Source organism: Pseudophryne corroboree, chromosome 3 (assembly GCF_028390025.1).
Source record: "Pseudophryne corroboree isolate aPseCor3 chromosome 3, aPseCor3.hap2, whole genome shotgun sequence".
Lineage (NCBI taxonomy): Eukaryota > Metazoa > Chordata > Amphibia > Anura > Myobatrachidae > Pseudophryne > Pseudophryne corroboree.
The window spans coordinates 405907965-405929249 of record NC_086446.1 but is presented as its reverse complement, the minus strand read 5'-3'; the positions used below and the strand labels follow the sequence as shown (position 1 = coordinate 405929249).

Genomic DNA, 21285 nt, shown 5'->3' with positions numbered 1-21285 from the left:
TGACCGGCCTCTGCCATGTAGATAGCCTTTAGTGTAGTCTCTATTTTTCTGTCCCCAGGGTCCTTTATGGTAAAGGAGCCAGGGGCAGGCAGCACCACCTTTTTAGACAGCGGAGAGACTGATACGTCAACCCCGGGGGTTCTTCCCAGAATTTCTACCTTCAGTAGCAAATGGGAAAGTGTGCAAAAATCTTTGACACTTGGTGTTTTTTGTCTGGATTTCTTCAGGCTAATTTAAATAGGTCACCTAAGTCTACAGAGTCAGGGAAATCGACATTAGGCTTGTTATTTGTAAAGAAAAACGACTGCTGTGACGCAGCGTCCTCTAGAGGGAGCTTTAACACATCCTGTATAGCCAGAATGAGGGGTTCAATACCCTGAGTAGAAGCGGAATCCCCACTAACGGGATCAAAGTCATCCCCATCCTCCTGTATTTCATCTGAATCAGAGAGTACAGCAGGTAAACCACCTAACCAGGAGGGCTCTGGAACCTCTCCCCCAGCCCCTTCACTGAGCTGTGAAGATTGGCTGCATTGTTCACAAGAAACAGAATCAGATAAGAGAATCTGGTGTGGAAGACACTGCATAGTTTACCCATGTTTACAGTAATCACAATGACATACACACAGACAGTTATAATGATCAAGCCTACCCTTACTGGATATGAGAGGAGAGAGAGACCATCACACCCCAGCTATACAGCCCTAGTGAGGCTGACCGCTTATTCGATCACAGTGAAACACTAATGATTTTTGTCCTTAGAGGACACAGATTGTGTAGTATAGCGGCTCTCCCCCTTTTGCTACACCCTGTATCAGTTTACCAGCATGTCTTGTGAGTCGGGAGGAGCTGTGTGAGCTTGCTGATGCATTAAGTAGAGGAAGGCGCCAAAATGACACTGGTCCCGCTCTGAGGTAGCTCCGCCCCCCCTCAATAGCGCCGGTGCTACATAGATTTTTATACTGGCAATGTCTCCTATTTTGCTTAAAAACATTTCACAAGTGCTAGTTTAAGCAAAATAGAGAATTTAACCAAGCGCTTTATCAATCCAATTAATGTGCAGCCAGTAATATAGGGCTACTCACTTATTAGATAGATAAAATCAAAAGAAAAAAAGAACTGGTATTACAGTGCACAGAAATTGGATATAAACAATTTATTAAAACATAAGAATGTATTAATTATTCACAACCACCGGCCTTTTTTTACAGCTTAATATATACTTATTAAAAAACATTGTTGCTAAATTGAATACTGCTAGACAGAGATTCAGTTACATTGTATATCTTCTGAGCTCACTTAATTGTATCCCTTTGGAGGCAAGCACAACAATGTATCACGCTGCAGTCTCCTTAGAACAGCTGATGTTAATCACCCTGTTGTGATATATGTGGATAAAAGCAGAAGCTAAGTGACAGTCAATTCATCAAATGGAATCCGCTATGATAAGCAATATATTTTGTAATGTCTGGCCGGACAGTTCAATTGTGAATAATCTCACCACTCCTCACAGCACTTAATTGCAAGACGTCCTCCCCGGCTGCTGGTGCTCTAACGTTTGTGTGCAGTCATCTCTGGGGGATCGTAGATAAAAAAAAAAAGAAAAGAAAAAAATAAGAATTTACTTACCGATAATTCTATTTCTCGGAGTCCGTAGTGGATGCTGGGGTTCCTGAAAGGACCATGGGGAATAGCGGCTCCGCAGGAGACAGGGCACAAAAAAGTAAAGCTTTACTAGGTCAGGTGGTGTGCACTGGCTCCTCCCCCTATGACCCTCCTCCAGACTCCAGTTAGGTACTGTGCCCGGACGAGCATACACAATAAGGGAGGCATTTTGAATCCCGGGTAAGACTCATACCAGCCACACCAATCACACCGTACAACTTGTGATCTAAACCCAGTTAACAGTATGACAACAGAAAGGGCCTCTTAAAGATGGCTCCTTAACAATAACCCGAATTAGTTAACAATAACTATGTACAAGTATTGCAGATAATCCGCACTTGGGATGGGCGCCCAGCATCCACTACGGACTCCGAGAAATAGAATTATCGGTAAGTAAATTCTTATTTTCTCTATCGTCCTAAGTGGATGCTGGGGTTCCTGAAAGGACCATGGGGATTATACCAAAGCTCCCAAACGGGCGGGAGAGTGCGGATGACTCTGCAGCACCGAATGAGAGAACTCCAGGTCCTCCTTTGCCAGGGTATCAAATTTGTAAAATTTTACAAACGTGTTCTCCCCCGACCACGTAGCTGCTCGGCAGAGTTGTAATGCCGAGACCCCTCGGGCAGCCGCCCAAGATGAGCCCACCTTCCTTGTGGAGTGGGCTTTTACAGTTTTAGGCTGTGGCAGGCCTGCCACAGAATGTGCAAGTTGAATTGTGTTACAAATCCAACGAGCAATCGACTGCTTAGAAGCAGGTGCGCCCAACTTGTTGGGTGCATATAATATAAACAGCGAGTCAGATTTTCTGACTCCAGCCGTCCTTGCAATGTATATTTTTAAGGCTCTGACAACGTCCAACAACTTGGAGTCCTCCAAGTCGCTAGTGGCCGCAGGCACCACAATAGGTTGGTTCAGATGAAATGCTGATACCACTTTAGGGAGAAAATGCGGACGAGTCCGCAGTTCTGCCCTATCCGAATGGAAGATTAGATAAGGACTTTTATAAGATAAAGCCGCCAATTCAGATACTCTCCTGGCAGAGGCCAGGGCTAGTAACATAGTCACTTTCAATGTGAGATATTTCAAATCCACCTTTTTCAATGGTTCAAACCAATGGGATTTGAGGAAATCTAAAACTACATTTAGATCCCACGGTGCCACCGGAGGCACCACAGGAGGCTGTATATGCAGTACTCCCTTGACAAAAGTCTGGACCTCAGGGACAGAGGCCAATTCTTTTTGGAAGAATATTGACAGGGCCGAAATTTGAACCTTAATGGATCCCAATTTGAGACCCATAGATAATCCTGATTGCAGGAAATGTAGGAAACGACCCAGTTGGAATTCCTCCGTCGGAACCCTCCGATCCTCGCACCACGCTACATATTTTCGCCAAATGCGGTGATAATGTTTCACGGTGACTTCCTTCCGTGCCTTAATCAAGGTAGGAATGACTTCTTCTGGAATGCCTTTCCCTTTTAGGATCTGGCGTTCAACCGCCATGCCGTCAAACGCAGCCGCGGTAAGTCTTGAAAAAGACAGGGACCCTGCTGTAGCAGGTCCCTTCTCAGAGGTAGAGGCCACGGTTCGTCCGTGAGCATCTCTTGAAGTTCCGGATACCAAGTCCTTCTCGGCCAATCCGGAACCACTAGTATTGTTCTTACTCTTCTTTGCCGTATGATCTTCAATACCTTTGGTATGAGCGGCAGAGGAGGAAACACATACACTGACTGGTACACCCAAGGAGTTACCAGTGCGTCCACAGCTATTGCCTGTGGATCTCTTGACCTGGCGCAATATTTGTCCAGTTTCTTGTTGAGGCGAGACGCCATCATGTCTACAATTGGTCTTTCCCAACGGTCTATTAACATGTTGAAGACTTCTGGATGTAGACCCCACTCTCCCGGATGAAGATCGTGTCTGCTGAGGAAGTCTGCTTCCCAGTTGTCCACGCCCGGGATGAACACTGCTGACAGTGCTATCACGTGATTCTCCGCCCAGCGAAGAATCCTGGCAGCCTCTGCCATTGCACTCCTGCTTCTTGTGCCGCCCTGCCTGTTTACATGGGCGACCGCCGTGATGTTGTCCGACTGAATCAACACCGGCTTTCCTTGCAGGAGAAGTTCCGCCTGGCTTAGAGCATTGTAGATTGCTCTTAGTTCCAGAATGTTTATGTGAAGAGACTTTTCCAGACTCGTCCATACTCCCTGGAAGTTTCTTCCTTGTGTGACTGCTCCCCAGCCTCTCAGGCTGGCGTCCGTGGTCACCAGGATCCAATCCTGAATGCCGAATCTGCGGCCTTCTAATAGGTGAGCCTTCTGCAACCACCACAGAAGTGACACCCTTGTCTTTGGTGACAGGGTTATTCGCAGGTGCATCTGCAGATGCGACCCTGACCATTTGTCCAACAGATCCCTTTGGAATATTCTTGCATGGAATCTGCCGAATGGAATTGCTTCGTAAGAAGCCACCATTTTTCCCAGGACTCTTGTGCATTGATGTACTGACACTTTTCCTGGTTTTAGGAGGTTCCTGACCAGATCGGATAACTCCTTGGCTTTTTCCTCTGGAAGGAAAACCTTTTTCTGAACCGTGTCCAGAATCATTCCTAGGAACAGCAGACGAGTTGTCGGGATTAAATGGGATTTTGGAATATTCAGAATCCACCCGTGTTGTCTTAGCACCTCTTGAGATAGTGCTAAAGCTGTCTCCAGCTGTTCTCTGGACCTTGCCCTTATTAGGAGATCGTCCAAGTATGGGATAACTAATACGCCTTTTCTTCGAAGAAGAATCATCATCTCGGCCATTACCTTGGTAAAGACCCGAGGCGCCGTGGACAATCCGAACGGCAGCGTCTGAAACTGATAGTGACAGTTTTGAACAATGAACCTGAGGTACCCCTGGTGTGCGGGGTAAATCGGAACGTGTAGATACGCATCCTTGATGTCCAAGGATACCATAAAGTCCCCTTCTTCCAGGTTCGCTATCACTGCTCTGAGTGACTCCATCTTGAACTTGAACTTTTTTATGTAGAGGTTCAAGGACTTCAGATTTAGAATAGGCCTTACCGAGCCATCCGGCTTCGGTACCACAAATAGAGTGGAATAATACCCCTTTCCTTGTTGTAATAGGGGTACTTTGACTATCACCTGCTGAGCGTACAGCTTGTGAATGGCTTCCAACACCCTCTCCCTTTCGGAAGAGACGGTTGGTAAGGCAGACTTCAGGAAACGATGAGGAGGATCCGTCTCTAATTCCAACCTGTACCCCTGAGATATTATCTGCAGGATCCAGGGGTCTACCTGCGAGTGAGCCCACTGCGCGCTGTAATTTTTGAGACGGCCCCCCACTGTCCCCGAGTCCGCTTGAGAGGCCCCAGCGTCATGCTGAGGTTTTTGCAGGAGCCGGGGAGGGCTTCTGTTCCTGGGAAGGAGCTGCCTGTTGGTGTCTCTTCCCTCTTCCTCTGCCTCGTGGCAGGTACGACAAGCCCTTTGCTCTCTTATTTTTGTAGGAGCGAAAAGGCTGCGGTTGAAAGGTCGGTGCCTTTCTCTGTTGGGGAGTGACTTGAGGTAAAAAAGTGGATTTCCCGGCAGTAGCCGTGGCCACCAAGTCTGATAGACCAACTCCAAATAACTCCTCCCCTTTATACGGCAAAACCTCCATGTGACGTTTTGAATCCGCATCGCCTGTCCACTGTCGTGTCCATAAGGCTCTTCTGGCTGAAATGGACATAGCACTCACCCGAGATGCCAGTGTGCAAATATCCCTCTGTGCATCACGCATATAGATAAATGCATCCTTTATTTGTTCTAACGACAGTAAAACATTGTCCCTATCTAGGGTATCAATATTTTCAATCAGGGATTCTGACCAAACTACTCCAGCACTGCACATCCAGGCAGTTGCTATAGCTGGTCGTAGTATAACACCTGCATGTGTGTATATATTCTTTTGAATAACTTCCATCTTTCTATCTGATGGATCCTTAAGTGCGGCCGTCTCAGGAGAGGGTAACGCCACTTGTTTGGATAAGCGTGTGAGCGCCTTGTCCACCTTAGGGGGTGTTTCCCAGCGCGCCCTAACCTCTGGCGGGAAAGGGTATAATGCCAATAACTTTTTTTGAAATTATCAACTTTTTATCAGGAGCAACCCACGCTTCATCACACACGTCATTTAATTCTTCTGATTCAGGAAAAACTGTTTGTAGTTTTTTCACACCATACATAATACCCTGTTTTACGGTATCTGTAGTATCAGCTAAATGTAACGTCTCCTTCATTGCCAAAATCATATAACGTGTGGCCCTACTGGAAAATACGTTTGAATTTCTACCGTCGTCACTGGAATCAGTGCCCGTGTCTGGGTCTGTGTCGACCGACTGAGGCAAAGGGCGTTTTACAGCCCCTGACGGTGTTTGAGGCGCCTGGACAGGCATTAATTGATTGTCCGGCCGCCTCATGTCCTCAACTGACTGTTTAAGGGAAGATAAACCATCACGTAATTCCACAAATAAAGGCATCCATTCTGGTGTCGACCCCCTGGGGGGTGACATCTGCATATTTGGCAATTGCTCCGCCTCCACACCAATATCGTCCTCATACATGTCGACACCACGTACCGACACACACCGCAAACTCACAGGGAATGCTCTAATGAAGACAGGACCCACTAGCCCTTTTGGGGAGACAGAGGGAGAGTCTGCCAGCACACACCACAAAGCGCTATATATACAAGGGATATCCTTATATTAAGTGCTCCCTTATAGCTGCTTTAATATATATATATATATAGCCATTAATGTGCCCCCCCTCTCTGTTTTACCCTGTTTCTGTAGTGCAGTGCAGGGGAGAGACCTGGGAGCCGTTCTGACCAGCGGAGCTGTGACAGAAAATGGCGCCGTGTGCTGAGGAGATAGGCCCCGCCCCTTTTTCGGCGGGTTCTTCTCCCGCTATTTTTCCAGTCAGGCAGGGGTTAAATATCTCCATATAGCCCCTATGGGCTATATGTGAGGTATTTTTAGCCTTGTATAAGGTTTATATTTGCCTCTCAGAGCGCCCCCCCCCAGCGCTCTGCACCCTCAGTGACTGCCCAGTGAAGTGTGCTGAGAGGAAAATGGCGCACAGCTGCAGTGCTGTGCGCTACCTTATGAAGACTGAGGAGTCTTCAGCCGCCGGTTTCCGGACCTCTTCACGCTTCAGCATCTGCAAGGGGGTCGGCGGCGCGGCTCCGGGACCGGACTCCACGGCTGGGCCTGTGTTCGATCCCTCTGGAGCTAATGGTGTCCAGTAGCCAAGCAGCAAATCCACTCTGCATGCAGGTGAGTTTACTACTTTCCCCCTAAGTCCCACGTTGCAGTGATCCTGTTGCCAGCAGGACTCACTGTAAAGAAAAAAACCTAAACTAAACTTTCTCTAAGCAGCTCTTTAGGAGAGCCACCTAGATTGCACCCTTCTCGTTCGGGCACAAAATCTAACTGGAGTCTGGAGGAGGGTCATAGGGGGAGGAGCCAGTGCACACCACCTGACCTAGTAAAGCTTTACTTTTTTGTGCCCTGTCTCCTGCGGAGCCGCTATTCCCCATGGTCCTTTCAGGAACCCCAGCATCCACTTAGGACGATAGAGAAAAGTATTTAACGCGTTTCCCCGTCTCCCTCCTGATTCAGCAGCCACCGCTAGCCAGTTTACACGGGGGGCTCTCGCGGGTCCCCCTAGGAGGGTCCCATATGCCGTGCCCACGCTTTTACTGCACCGTGAACCGGGGGACCCCCGTAGCAGGGCCCCTGGTTTGTACTCACCACAGTCGTCACCTTCCAGCATATGTTAGGGGTGTGCAGTGTGCTGCGATTGCGACAGCTATGGCGCAGTGCCCCGCTGAACAAACAACCTCTCAGGACGGTGGTCCTGCAGCGGGGAAGCGGGTCTGACACCTCGGAACTAACTCCCATGGTGCAGCATACCGAAAATAAAAAAGTTTAAAAGAAATTGAAGAAAAACTCTCTGGAGCTGCAGAAATGTGCATCCTCTACTGAGGGCACTTTTTTCTAAACTGCCTGTGGGAGGGGGCATAGAGGGCAGGATCCAGCACACCCAGTGAAGAAATTTAAAGTGCACCAGCTCCTTTGGCCCCAGTCTACACCCCATCGTACTAAGTCTCCCTAATATCCCTTATGGATGCTAGAGAAATACTAATCAATGCACCACAGAATTTCATTAGATTTCTCTACACACAAGCTACAACACACACTGCTAACGGACTCAACCCTTCCAGCTCTCCTTCCTAGTGATCTATTGCGGATGAAATATAGAGAAGTGAGCTGTAGATGCCCGATAGCTAAACAAGCCAATCAGCAGTGTGATTTGATTTGGGTAAGAAGGGGACATCAAGGGTAAAGAAGTATAGCCTAGTGTTCCACTGCATTCACTCTCCACAATGAGCTCAATTAGCCTGAGGATCAAATGAAAGTGAAAATAAAGTGTGACAAAGGGTATAATATAAAACTGGACAAATGTATGTTAATCTTAGAAACTTTTCAAATGCAGTTCAATAGTTTATTTTGAGATGAATTTGCTAGTGGAGAGGTCTTTAAATACACAAAAATGACACTATGCATCTTTAGATTTGGAAGTGCACATGCCCCAACCATAGATACACAGCAAGTATACCAGTTGAGGTGACGGGATCACAAAGATGTACATCTGAATGGCAAAATTTATCGAGTCTAATTTAGGACGTCCTCAAATGCATAGACAATGGGATATTATTTCTAAAAGGTACACATCATACCTGACCAAGAGTACACTCAAACCCTCCAAGATAATCATCATCGTTCAGATCAACAGATTTGTTGTCAATGTCATAGACTCCAAACTTGATACTCTGCACTTTCTCAAAGTAATAATCAATAACTGGTTTTGTGGAGAACTCTGGGCTCTGACAGTTCTTGATCCTCTCTGTCCGGGCCAACTAGAGCCAAACGATAAGACGGGAACATTGATTTACTAAGATGATTAGTTTAATGCTTCAATGCAAAAACAATTCAAATACACAGACTGTTCTAAGCATGTCCATTCTACCTAAATATATGAGCAGTGACTACAGTAAATATTGGAAAATAAAATTCCTAGAATACTTGCATGTGCCAAAGTGTTTTAATGTTCAATTAAATTGGATTATTTTTGAGCATGCTGCAATTGTTAGCCCGAGACCAGATAGACCACTTTGTTCACATGCTCCCGTGTGGTCTCCTGTTACACCAGACTCTGGAGAATTTTTACTTAATCACAGCTACAAAAACTTGTGTTTCTCCCCTTAAACATCTGTATTGGTGTGGTAGTCAATGACAAAGCACTATGGTTAATATTTCACTAAAAATGTAATGTATCCTTTTCAAAATACAAATCACATTTTATCTAACTTCTACAATCATTAGAATTGCTTTGGAAGCGGATTTAAGATGGATTAATAAAATAGGATTTTGGTACTTACCGGTAAATCCTTTTCTCCTACTCCGTAGAGGATGCTGGGGACTCCTAAAGGACCATGGGGTATAGACGGGATCCGCAGGACCTTGGGCACACTGAAAAGACTTTGACTGGGTGTGAACTGGCTCCTCCCTCTATGCCCCTCCTCCAGACCTCAGTTATAGGAACTGTGCCCAGGAGATACGGACATTTCCAGGAAAGGATTTTTGTGTAAACTAAGGGCTACAAACATACCAGCCCACACCACAACCATACCGTACAACCGGAGTAACAGTAAACCAGAGAACAGTATGAAAAAACAACAGCAACAAGCTGAAACCAGAAATACACAACCCGTGTATAAACTAAGTGAACCGACAAAAGAACACTACAAGAACAGTCCGCACTGGGATGGGCGCCCAGCACCCTCTACGGACTAGGAGAAAAGGATTTACCGGTAAGTACCAAAATCCTATTTTCTCTTACGTCCTAGAGGATGCTGGGGACTCCAAAAGGACCATGGGGTTTATACCAAAGCTCCAGACCGGACGGGAGAGTGCGGACGACTCTGCAGCACCGACTGAGCAAACGCAAGGTCCTCATCAGCCAGGGTATCAAACTTATAGAACTTGGCAAACGTGTTTCAACCCGACCAAGTAGCCGCTCGGCAGACCTGTAGAGCCGAGACGCCCCGGGCAGCCGCCCAAGACGAGCCCACCTTCCTGGTAGAATGGGCTTTCACAGACTTCGGCACCGGTAATCCGGACGAAGAATGAGCCTGCTGAATCGTACTACAAATCCAGCGTGCAATAGTCTGTTTTGAAGCAGGATGACCAATCTTTTTGGAAGCGTACAGGACAAACAGTGCCTCAGTTTTCCTGGCAACCGCTGTACGGGCGACGTAGATCTTCAACGCCCTCACTACATCCAGAGACCTGGGAACTGTCCCAGCATCCCTGGTCACCGGTACCACAATAGGTTGATTAATGTGAAACGCGGAGACCACCTTTGGTAAAAATTGTTGCAGAGTCCTCAATTCTGCCCTATCCGAATGAAAGACCAAGTACAGGCTTTTATGAGATAAGGCCGCCAACTCAGACACCCGCCTGGCAGAAGCCAGTGCCAACAACATGACTACCTTCCAGGTGAGAAACTTCAACTCAACCTTACGCAAAGGCTCAAACCAGGAAGACATGAGAAACTGTAAGACCACGTCCAGATCCCATGGGGCCACAGGAGGCACAAACGGAGGATTGATATGCAAAACTCCCTTCACGAACATCTGAACCTCTGGGAGGGCCGCCAGTTCTTTTTGAAAGAAAATAGACAATGCCGAAATCTGCACCTTGACGGAGCCCAACTTCAGGCCTGCATCCACACCAGCCTGCAAAAAGTGGAGAAAACGCCCCAAGTTAAATTCTTCCGCAGGAGCCTTCTTAAACTCACACCAGGAAACATACTTCTTCCAAATACGGTGATAATGCTTCGCCGTAACCTTCTTCCTAGCCCTGAGGAGAGTAGGCATGACCTCTCCTGGAATACCTTTACGAGCCAAGATCTGGCGCTCAACTTCCATGCCGTCAAACGCAGCCGCGCTAAGTCTGGAAACACGCATGGACCCTGCAACAACAGGTCCCCTCTTAGAGGAAGCGGCCAAGAATCTTCCACTAGTAATTCCTGAAGGTCCGGATACCAGGCCCTTCTTGGCCAATCTGGAACTACGAGAATCGCCTGAACCCTTGCTCGCCGAATGATCCCCAGTACCTTTGGAATGAGAGGAAGTGGAGGGAACACATACACCAACTTGAACACCCACGGAGACACCAGGGCATCCACCGCACTGGCTTGGGGGTCCCTTGACCTGGAACAATACCACGGAAGCTTCTTGTTGAGACGAGACGCCATCATGTCTATCAGAGGGAGTCCCCAACGCTTTGTCACGTCTGCAAACACCTCTTGATGAAGAGCCCACTCTCCCGGATGGAGATCGTGCCTGCTGAGGAAGTCTGCTTCCCAGTTGTCTACTCCCGGAAGGAAGACTGCTGACAGGGCGCTCAGGTGCTGTTCCGCCCAGCGAAGGATTCTTGTGGCCTCCGCCGTGGTCGGAATCATCTGAGATTTGGTAAATTTAGCAGCCAACCGTGCTGTCGAAGCACCGACAGCACCAAGTCCACACTCATTAGCAACCTTTCTTTGGGCCTCTCCTTTATCAGGAGATCGTCCAAGTACGGGATAATTGAAACCCCCTGCTTGCGAAGGAGAACCATCATTTCCGCCATGACCTTGGTGAACACTCTCGCGGCCGTGGAAAGGCCAAACGGCAACGTTTGAAATTGGTAATGAGAGTCCTGTATCGCAAACCTGAGGAAGGCCTGATGTGAAGGAAATATCGGGACGTGTAAGTAGGCATCCTTTATGTCGACTGACGCCATACAATCCCCCCCTTCTAGGCTAGAAATCACAGCTCGAAGAGATTCCATCTTGAACTTGAAAACTTTCAAGTATGGATTGAGGGATTTTAGATTCAGAATCGGTCTGACCGAACCGTCCAGTTTCGGCACCACAAATAGGCTCGAGTAGAACCGCTCCCCCCGTTGTGACGGGGGAACTGGAACAATGACCTTCTGATGACACAATTTTTGTATCGCTGCCAACACCAGCTCCCTGTCCGGAAAAGACGCTGGTAAGGGCGAAACGAAAAACCAGTGAGGGGGCACCTCCCGAAACTCCAGCTTGTATCCCTGAGATACAATCTCTAGGACCCAAGGATTAAGGCCTGAACGAATCCAGACCTGACTGAAGACTCGGAGACGCCCCCCCACCGGTCCAGACTCCCCCAGGGAAGCCCCAACGTCATGCGGTGGACTTGGTAGAGGCAGGGGAGGACTTTTGGTCCTGGGCGCCTGACACGGCAGGAGACTTCCTACCCCTTCCTTTACCCTTTGAAGCGAGGAAGGACGAACCCTTTCCACACCTGTATTTATTAGGACGAAAGGACTGCATCTGCTGATGCGGTGCCTTTTTGTGCTGTGTGGGAACATAGGGAAGAAAAGAGGACTTACCCGCCGTCGCGGTAGAGACCAGGTCCGCAAAGCCGTTCCCAAACAAGACATTACCTTTGAAGGGTAAAGCTTCCATAGCTCTCTTGGAGTCGGCATCAGCATTCTATTGATGGATCCACAACGCCCTCCTAGCCGATATTGACATGGCATTGGCTCTTGATCCCAAAAGACAAACATCCCTCGCCGCATCCTTCAGGTAATCTGCAGCGTCCTTGATATAACCAAGAGTCAGAAGAACACTATCTTTTTCAAGGGTATCCATGTCAGTGGCCAAATTCTCGGCCCATTTAGCAATAGCACTACTTACCCACACCGACGCTACTGCAGGTCTGAGCAAGGCGCCTGTATTAGCAAAAATGGACTTCAGAGACGTCTCCAGCTTGCGATCCTTGAGAGCGGCCGTGTCCGGAGACGGAAGCGCCACCTTTTTAGACAAACGAGATAAAGCTTTGTCAACATTTGGAGACGACTCCCATTTTTCCCTGTCATCAGAGGGGAAAGGATACGCCATGTAAATCCTCTTAGGAATCTGCCACCTCTTATCCGGCGACTCCCAGGCCTTTTCACAAAGAGTATTCATTTCATGAGAGGGGGGAAATTTCACTTCAGGTTTTTTCCCTTTGAACAAACAAATCCTTGTTTCCTGCACCGCAGGTTCATCAGAAATGTGTAAAACATCCTTTATCGCCACAATCATGTACTGAATACTCTTTACTAAACGCGGATGCAAAGCCGCGTCTGAAAAATCGACCTCAGAGTCAGAGTCAGAGTCGGTATCAGTATCTGCCACCTGAGTAAACGGCCGCTTCTGCGAGCCTGATGGGGTCTGTACCTGAGATAAAGCCTCCTCTATGGACTTTTTCCACACCTGCGTCTGTGACTCAGATTTACCTAACCTCTTAGATAACGAAGCTACATTCGTATTGATTGTAGTTAATAACAAGAGTAAATCAGGTGTCAGCTGCGCCGACAGACCCAAATCCAGACCCACAACTTCACCCCCTACAACCTCCTTCGGTGAATCACATTCAGCCTTCGACATGTCGACACAATTGATCGACACACACAAAATGCCTCAGCTAGACATGTCGACACAATTGATCGACACACAAAATGCCTCAGCTAGGGGACAGGCCTATAGTGAAGCCCAGAGAGAGACCCAGAGGGAGTATGCCAGCTCACACCCCAGGGCCTATATATCCCTATAGGGGATATATAATACCAGCGCTGCTAGAATAAACTAATGCACCACACTGCGCCCCCCCCCCCCCCCCCCCGAGAAATCTCCCCGTTACTTGCGGGGAGTGATGGAGGTCCGGCCCAGTGTCTCCTTGCCGCCGCATGGAGGAGAGGAAGATGGCGCCGTGAGCCGCGCGCTAAGTTCCGCCCCTTCCCGGCGGGCTTCAGCGCGCCCAATTTGAAAATGCCGGCAGGGGCTGATGAATGGTGCCGAGGCACCGACAGTGCCTGCCGGCTACCCGGACCCCAGTGACCTGCTGCCCAGGGCGACCCCCCCAAGCGCCCCTCACCCTGCGAGTGCCATCCGCGATGTGTGTGGGAGCATGGAGCGCAGCGTCTCCGCTGCGCTGTACCTGGTCACCGAATGCCGTCCTGAAGTCTTCTGATCTTCTCATACTCAACCGACTTCTGGCTTCTGTGAGGGGGTGACGGCGTGGCTCCGGGAACAAGCAGCTAGGCGCACCAAGTGATCGAACCCTCTGGAGCTAATGGTGTCCAGTAGCCGAGAAGCAGAGCCTTTAAACTAAGAAGAAGTAGGTCTGCTTCTCCCCCCTCACTCCCGCGATGCAGGGAGCCTGTAGCCAGCAGGTCTCCCTGAAAATAAAAAACCTAACAAAAAGTATTTTCCAGAGAAACTTAGGAGAGCTCCCCTGTGAGTGTCCAGTCAGTCCTGGGGACAAAGTGTAACTGAGGTCTGGAGGAGGGGCATAGAGGGAGGAGCCAGTTCACACCCAGTCTTAAGTCTTTTCAGTGTGCCCAAGCTCCTGCGGATCCCGTCTATACCCCATGGTCCTTTTGGAGTCCCCAGCATCCCCTAGGACGTAAAAGAGAAGAAGAAAAATGGCTGTTCCTCAAATAATTTATTTGATTGTAAAATTAACACTATAGGGTCGGAGTCGGTGGGTGTCATGTCCTGGCTGATCTGGCATGGAACGAGACTATAGCTAGATAAAAGGATTAATTTGAAAAACTATTTTACCTCTGACCACTTTCCATCACCAATGCTTTGTAAAACCACACAAAGGGGATCAGATTTGGATCCAATGTCTTTATCCAACAGATCTGAGCAAGAGATGGACAGCTGGACTTTGGTCACACATTGAGCCATCTGTTGAAGAAAAGAGGCACATGACAAGTTGTCCATCCCTGAAGCCACAATGAATCCAGCGCTATATATTGGACAGCAGCATGAATAAAATCACAGCCAAATAATTTGCTGGAACATCTGTAATAAAGCTAAAGTTTCCATATAGAAATTTAAAACGTTATTTGAATACATTCCAAAAGCCAAACTTTGTTATACACCAGCTGCAAAAGAAAACATTGCATTATTAGCACAACTGATGTTACCTATTAGTAAGTGTTAGGCTGTTATGCTGAATTCAATAAAGAATGCAAATGAAAAATGTCAGTTTACCAAAACATACAAATCAAGGGTATCCGGTTGATAGAGTGTCTAGTTAGACAGTCAATAGATAGACACCATATGTTAGACTAGTGGTGGGCAAAATACGGCCCGCGGGCCGGATGCGGCCCGCAAACCGATCCTGCCCGGCCCACTGCCTCCCACCAGCGAGCAATGACAAGCGGCCCGACCGGCTGAGCTGCTTGTCATTGTTCTGCACTGCATTACCTCCAAGCTGCCAGCGGCGCCTCTCTCCCCTGCTGCTGCGTTGTAGCAGCCTCCTCCAGAGTCCCCAGTGACAACGGCTGTGTTCAGCCGAGAAGGGGGCGGGGCTACGAGCCGATGAGGGGGCGGGGCTACACGGGACCTCAGGGGGCGGAGCTACACGGGACAAGAGCCAGACTGCTACAGATCCATCCTTCCTGCCACTGCCAGCCAGATCAGTAAGTTAATGGGAAAAGTGAAAGTGTGTGTGTGTGTGTGTGTTTGTGTGTGCGCATATATTTGTGTGTGTGGGCAGTGGCGTCAGACTGTATTTAGGTTTGGGGGAGAGATCTTTAGCTCTCGCTGTACCAACCCCTCCCGTGTTCTATCACCATGTCACCCCCATGTTCTGTCACCATGTCACCCCCCCGTGTTCTGTGGTTCCGGTATGAATGGTCGACCATGTTATGGTAGACAGTCATTAGGTCGACATGGACACATGAAAATGGTCAACACATGAAAGGTTGACACATGAAAAGGTCGACATGAGGTTTTTTACTTTTTTTGGTGTCGTTTTTGGCGTAAAGTGACTGGGAACCCTAATTAGTGCACCGCGTCCCCTCGCATGGTGCCTTCGCTTGGCACAGATTACCGTCCCAGTCGTAGTCCACATGGATCGTAAAGTATGGAAAAGTTCCCCAAAAGAAAAAAAAGTTAAAAAACTCATGTCGACCTTTTCATGTGTCGACCATGTGTCCATGTCGACCATGTCCACCAATAGTGGTCGACCTAATGACTGTCGACCATAACATTGTTCTGTAACTATGTCACACCCCCCGTGTCCTGTCACTGTGTCACGCCCCCGTGTTCTGTCACTGTCACCCCCCCCCGTGTTGTCACTGTCACACCCCCGTGTTCTGTCACTGTGTCACACCCCCCGTGTTCTGTCACTGTGTCACCTCCCCGTGTTCTGTCACTGTGTCACCTCCCCGTGTTCTGTCACTGTGTCACCTCCCCGTGTTCTGTCACAGTCAACCCCACCATGTTCTGTCACCATGTCACATCCCCCGTGTTCTGTCACCCCACCGTATTCTGTCACCCCCCCTCCCCGTATTCTTTCACTGTGTCACACTCCCCGTGTTCTGTCACTGTCACCCCCCTCCCCGTGTTCTGTCACACCCACCATGTTCTGTCACTGTCACACCCCCCTCCCCGTGTTCTTTCACCGTGTCACCCCCCCCGTGTTCTGTCACAGTGTCACCCCCCGTGTTCTGTCACCGTGTCACACCCATGTTCTGTCACTGTCACCCCCCCTCCCCGTGTTCTGTCACCATGTCACCCCCACCGTGTTCTGTCACCGTGTCACCCCCACCGTGTTCTGTCACCCCCACCGTGTTCTGTCACCGTGTCACCCCCACCGTGTTCTGTCACCGTGTCACCCCCACCGTGTTCTGTCACCATGTCACACCTTTCCCCAGGGGCCATAAGACACTGGATAATTTGCTTGCTGCACAATAATTATCCTAAATAAAATGTTAATGTGTAAAAACGCTCTCTACCTGCCGTAATGTGTGTAAAAGGGGCTCTACCTGGTGTAATGTGTGTAAGTGGCGCAATTTGAATAACGGAGACTATTGTGCAGCCTAATATGAATCTGTATTTTTTGCCCACACCCCTTCCACATGAAGCCACGTCCCTATATTTATGGCAAGTGGGGCGAGCTGCTATTTTGTATGCGGCCCTCGGATACTGACAGGAAATGTCAAGTGGCCCCTCAGCTGAAATAATTGCCCACCCCTGTGTTAGACAGACATTAGGTCGACAAGGTCAAAAGGTCAACTTGAAAAAGGTAGACAGTACAAAAGGTTGACAGGGTCAAAAGGTCAACATAAAAAAAGATAGACAAATGTTTTTGGTTTTTTTACATTGAACATGTTATTGGACCAGTGGTTCCCAAACTTTTTTTAATCATGGCACCTAGAGTATCAGAATTTTTTCACGGCACCCCTAGGCCAAAAGTTTATTTGAGAATTTTAGAAAACAATAAGTAAATTATGTTTATGTGTCATCCTTAGTATCTTTAGTGTGTTGCAGGACAATATTTGCTTCTGTTTGTCCTCAGATTTTATAAATTGGCAGCCACAAGCACTGGTTTTGTCTATTACATTGACCAAAAATAATTTGAATTGGTCCTGGACCACCAATCCAAGGCACCCCTGCCAGTGTCCTGAGGCACCCCAAGGTGCCGCGGCACACAGTTTGGGAACCACTGTATTGGACTATTTCATACCCTCTCTATCCATGTCAGCATAGAGTTGGTTATAAACCTTGTGGCAAGCGCAGCGAGCCACCGAGCCCGGCGAGCGAATCGAGCCCCGCGAGGGTATGCCTTTTTACAATTGGGGGTCCCAGATGATAAAACTAGCCATACAAACCACAAAAATGCAAAAAACATGGTGTCTACCTTTTTCATGTCGACCTTTTGACCATGTCGACCTTTTGTACTGTCTAACATATGGTGTCTATCTATTGACTGTCTAACTAGACATTATCTTTTATACCACACCCACAAACAAGTGTCCATGATAATAGGAGGGGATCAGTATGATATCCCAACTAACTGGATCCCGGTGGTCGAAATACAGACGCTGGAATCCTGACCTCGAGAGCAGCGGATTCCCTTGCGGGCTTGCTGCACTTCCCACGCTTCGGGACCATTCCCACTCGTGTGGTAGCATGGACCACCACCCAAGTGGGGTTTCTGGCCGTCGGTTGGGATTCCGACCATCTGAATTTCAATCGTTGTCTGGATTTCGGGGGGTTGGGATTTAGACCACCGGAATCCCGACAGTCGGGAATATAACAGCATATCAACGGGAGTATCGGCTTTGTAAAATGCTTTACTAAAACGAAATCAATTATTTTCTTGTGTTGTGGCAATGATCAAATGATGCTGAACAATTATGCAGAGCGTACTGGACCCACAACTCATTTAACACTACAATGGTGAAAACAAGAGGATATGGGGGGTATTCAATTAGGTCAGTTATTTTCGCTTAGGTGAAAAAGTGCACTTTTTGCTATTTTTTTAGGGCAAATCCTATTCGATAGCAGGCAAAAAATTCAGCAGGCGCAAAACACATGTGGATAAGTGAATCCAATTGTTTTCGCACCTACGCCAGCGAAAACACCGGCCATTTTTGGCGACTGAGGCATTTTTCACCAATGCCTTTTCACTTAAAAAAATGAAGAAAAAAAGGAAAAAACAAAAAAAGTTAAAAAGGCATTGGTGAAAATGCCTTTAACAACTTAACTGACAATTTTTCCCCCCAAAAAAACTCAGGAATTGTCAGGTTTTTTTTAGGAGTGAATTTATGTGAGGAACATGAACATGAACCTTATCCAACATGTTTTTATTTTTCTTACATTTAAAAAAAAATACTTTTTTTTCTCAAACATTGGACAAGAAGATCGGCAACATCGCGACGTTACTTTTCACACAACCATGCCAGGCAAATGGTTAAAAACAGGCACAAACGGCCCGCAATTGAATACGCAGGAGGGCGAATTCAATCGCTCTGACAAGCATTTATTTTCTCCCATATGCACCATTGGTAGGTGAACAAAAAAAAAAGACTCATTCTGTTGTATAAAGTAAAAATCCTTAATCATGTCTAATGCAAAGGAATGTATTATTATTATTAATGTTTATGTATATGGCGCTACCAGAGTTCCGCATTGTCTAAAAAAAGTTTATAAACAAATGAGCAAAACAAGAAAACAGTGACTTACAGTACAAGACAATGTAGGTACATGGTATAAAAAACATTACTGCATCAGAGGACATGACATTGAAAAAAGCATCAGGGAGGCAAAAACAGAGGGTTAGCGTATGGAGTAGCAGCTTGTTTAACGGGATGCAGTTAATATACCGGCTGTCGGGTTCCCGGCGTTCAGGTTATAGACGCTGGAATACAGACAGCCGGTGAAATACCGACGCCTGGAATCCCGACAAATGCTTGGCATTCCCACTTGATTGGTGGGTCCTCTCCACCAACAGAGTGTCAATAGTACTGTGGCGAGCGAAGCAAGCCACCGGACCCAATGCATGGCGAACGGACTCTCTTACGGCTGACGGGATGCAGCTGTCGGTATAGTGACAGCCGTCATCCTGTCTGTCGGGCTATCATATGCATTCCAGTTTAAGTAAGAGACAGAAAAGCACAAGAAGAAATAGGGCCCTGCTCCTGAGAGCTTACATTTTAAAAGGGGAGGAGCAGACAGAGGACTAAAGGGATTCTGCCTGCAGCGCCTCTGCCATTATCAGTCCTATACAACTGTCACACCCCAACATATCCCTATAGGTCATGCGCCAAAGATTGTTTGCCATTCGTTAATACAAGACAAATAGTAAAAGTTGGTGCAATATCACATTGTACTTCTTTATATAGCAATGGCATCGCAGAGATTCACTCATTTTACAGTCTAATAAATCCAACACTTTATTCTATCATAAATTTATTTTAAAGCACTGGAACTCAAAAATAAGAATTTACTCACCGGTAATTCTATTTCTCGTAGTCCGTAGTGGATGCTGGGTACTCCGTAAGGACCATGGGGAATAGACGGGCTCCGCAGGAGACTGGGCACTCTTAAAAGAAAGATTAGGTACTATATCTGGTGTGCACTGGCTCCTCCCTCTATGCCCCTCCTCCAGACCTCAGTTAGGGAAACTGTGCCCGGAAGAGCTGACATTACTAGGAAAGGATTTGGAATCCAGGGTAAGACTCATACCAGCCACACCAATCACACCGTACAACTTGTCATAACTATACCCAGTTAACAGTATGAACAACAACCGAGCCTCATTCAACAGATGGCTCATAACAATAACCCTTTAGTTAAGCAATAACTATATACATGTATTGCAGAGAGTCCGCACTTGGGACGGGCTCCCAGCATCCACTACGGACTACGAGAAATAGAATTACCGGTGAGTAAATTCTTATTTTCTCTGACGTCCTAGTGGATGCTGGGAACTCCGTAAGGACCATGGGGATTATACCAAAGCTCCCAAACGGGCGGGAGAGTGCGGATGACTCTGCAGCACCGAATCAGCAAACTCAAGGTCCTCCTCAGCCAGGGTATCAAACTTGTAGAATTTTGCAAAAGTGTTTGAACCCGACCAAGTAGCAGCTCGGCAAAGTTGTAAAGCCGAGACCCCTCGGGCAGCCGCCCAAGAAGAACCCACGTTCCTCGTGGAATGGGCTTTTACTGATTATGCGGCAGTCCAGCCACAGAATGTGCAAGTTGAATCGTGCTACAGATCCAGCGAGCAATAGTCTGCTTTGAACCAGGAGCACCCAGCTTGTTGGGTGCATGCAGGATAAATAGCGAGTCAGTTTTTCTGACTCTAGCCGTCCTGGAAATGTAGATTTTCAGGGCCCGGACTACGTCCAGCAACTTGGAATCCTCCAAGTCCCGAGTAGCCGCAGGGCACCACAATAGGTTGGTTCAAATGAAACGCTGATACCACCTTTGGGAGAAATTGGGGACGAGTCCTCAATTCTGCCCTGTCCATATGGAAAATCAGATATGGGCTTTTACATGACAAAGCCGCCAATTCTGACACACGCCTAGCTGAGGCCAAGGCCAACAGCATGACTACCTTCCACGTGAGATACTTCAACTCCATGGTCTGAAGTGGCTCAAACCAATGTGATTTCAGGAAATCCAACACAACGTTGAAATCCCAAGGTGCCACTGGAGGCACAAAAGGGGGCTGAATATGCAGCACTCCCTTAACAAACGTCTGAACTTCAGGCAGTGAAGCCAGTTCTTTTTGAAAGAAAATAGACAGGGCCGAAATCTGGACTTTAATGGATCCCAATTTTAGGCCCATAGTCACTCCTGACCGTAGGAAGTGCAGAAATCGACCCAGCTGGAATTCCTCTGTTGGGGCCTTCCTGGCCTCACACCAAGCAACATATTTTCGCCATATGCGGTGTCACATCCTTCCTAGCTTTTATCAGCGTAGGAATCACATCATCTGGAATGCCCTTTTCCGTTAGGAACCGGCGTTCAACCGCCATGCCGTCAAACGCAGCCGCGGTAAGTCTTGGAACAGACATGGGTCCTCTGAGATAATTTCTTGTAGTTCTGGGTACCAAGTTCTTCTTGGCCAATCCGGAACGATGAGTATAGTTCTTACTCCTCTCTTTCTTATTATCCTCAGTACCTTGGGTATG

The 21285-nt window shown here is 47.7% G+C and overlaps 1 protein-coding gene across 4 annotated transcripts in view; it reads right to left on the bottom strand.

The window, feature by feature from the left end:
* The window catches only part of CPNE1 (copine 1), a 261443-nt gene that overhangs the window by 73244 nt on the left and 166914 nt on the right, over positions 1-21285 (bottom strand). For all 4 annotated transcript variants that reach the window (XM_063960168.1, XM_063960169.1, XM_063960170.1 and 1 more), the window contains 2 exons: positions 14408-14536; positions 8451-8630 (listed from right to left, as the gene is read on the bottom strand). In XM_063960168.1, coding sequence (XP_063816238.1) covers positions 8451-8630; positions 14408-14536 — 309 coding nt within the window. The remainder of the gene's footprint in view (positions 1-8450; positions 8631-14407; positions 14537-21285) is intronic.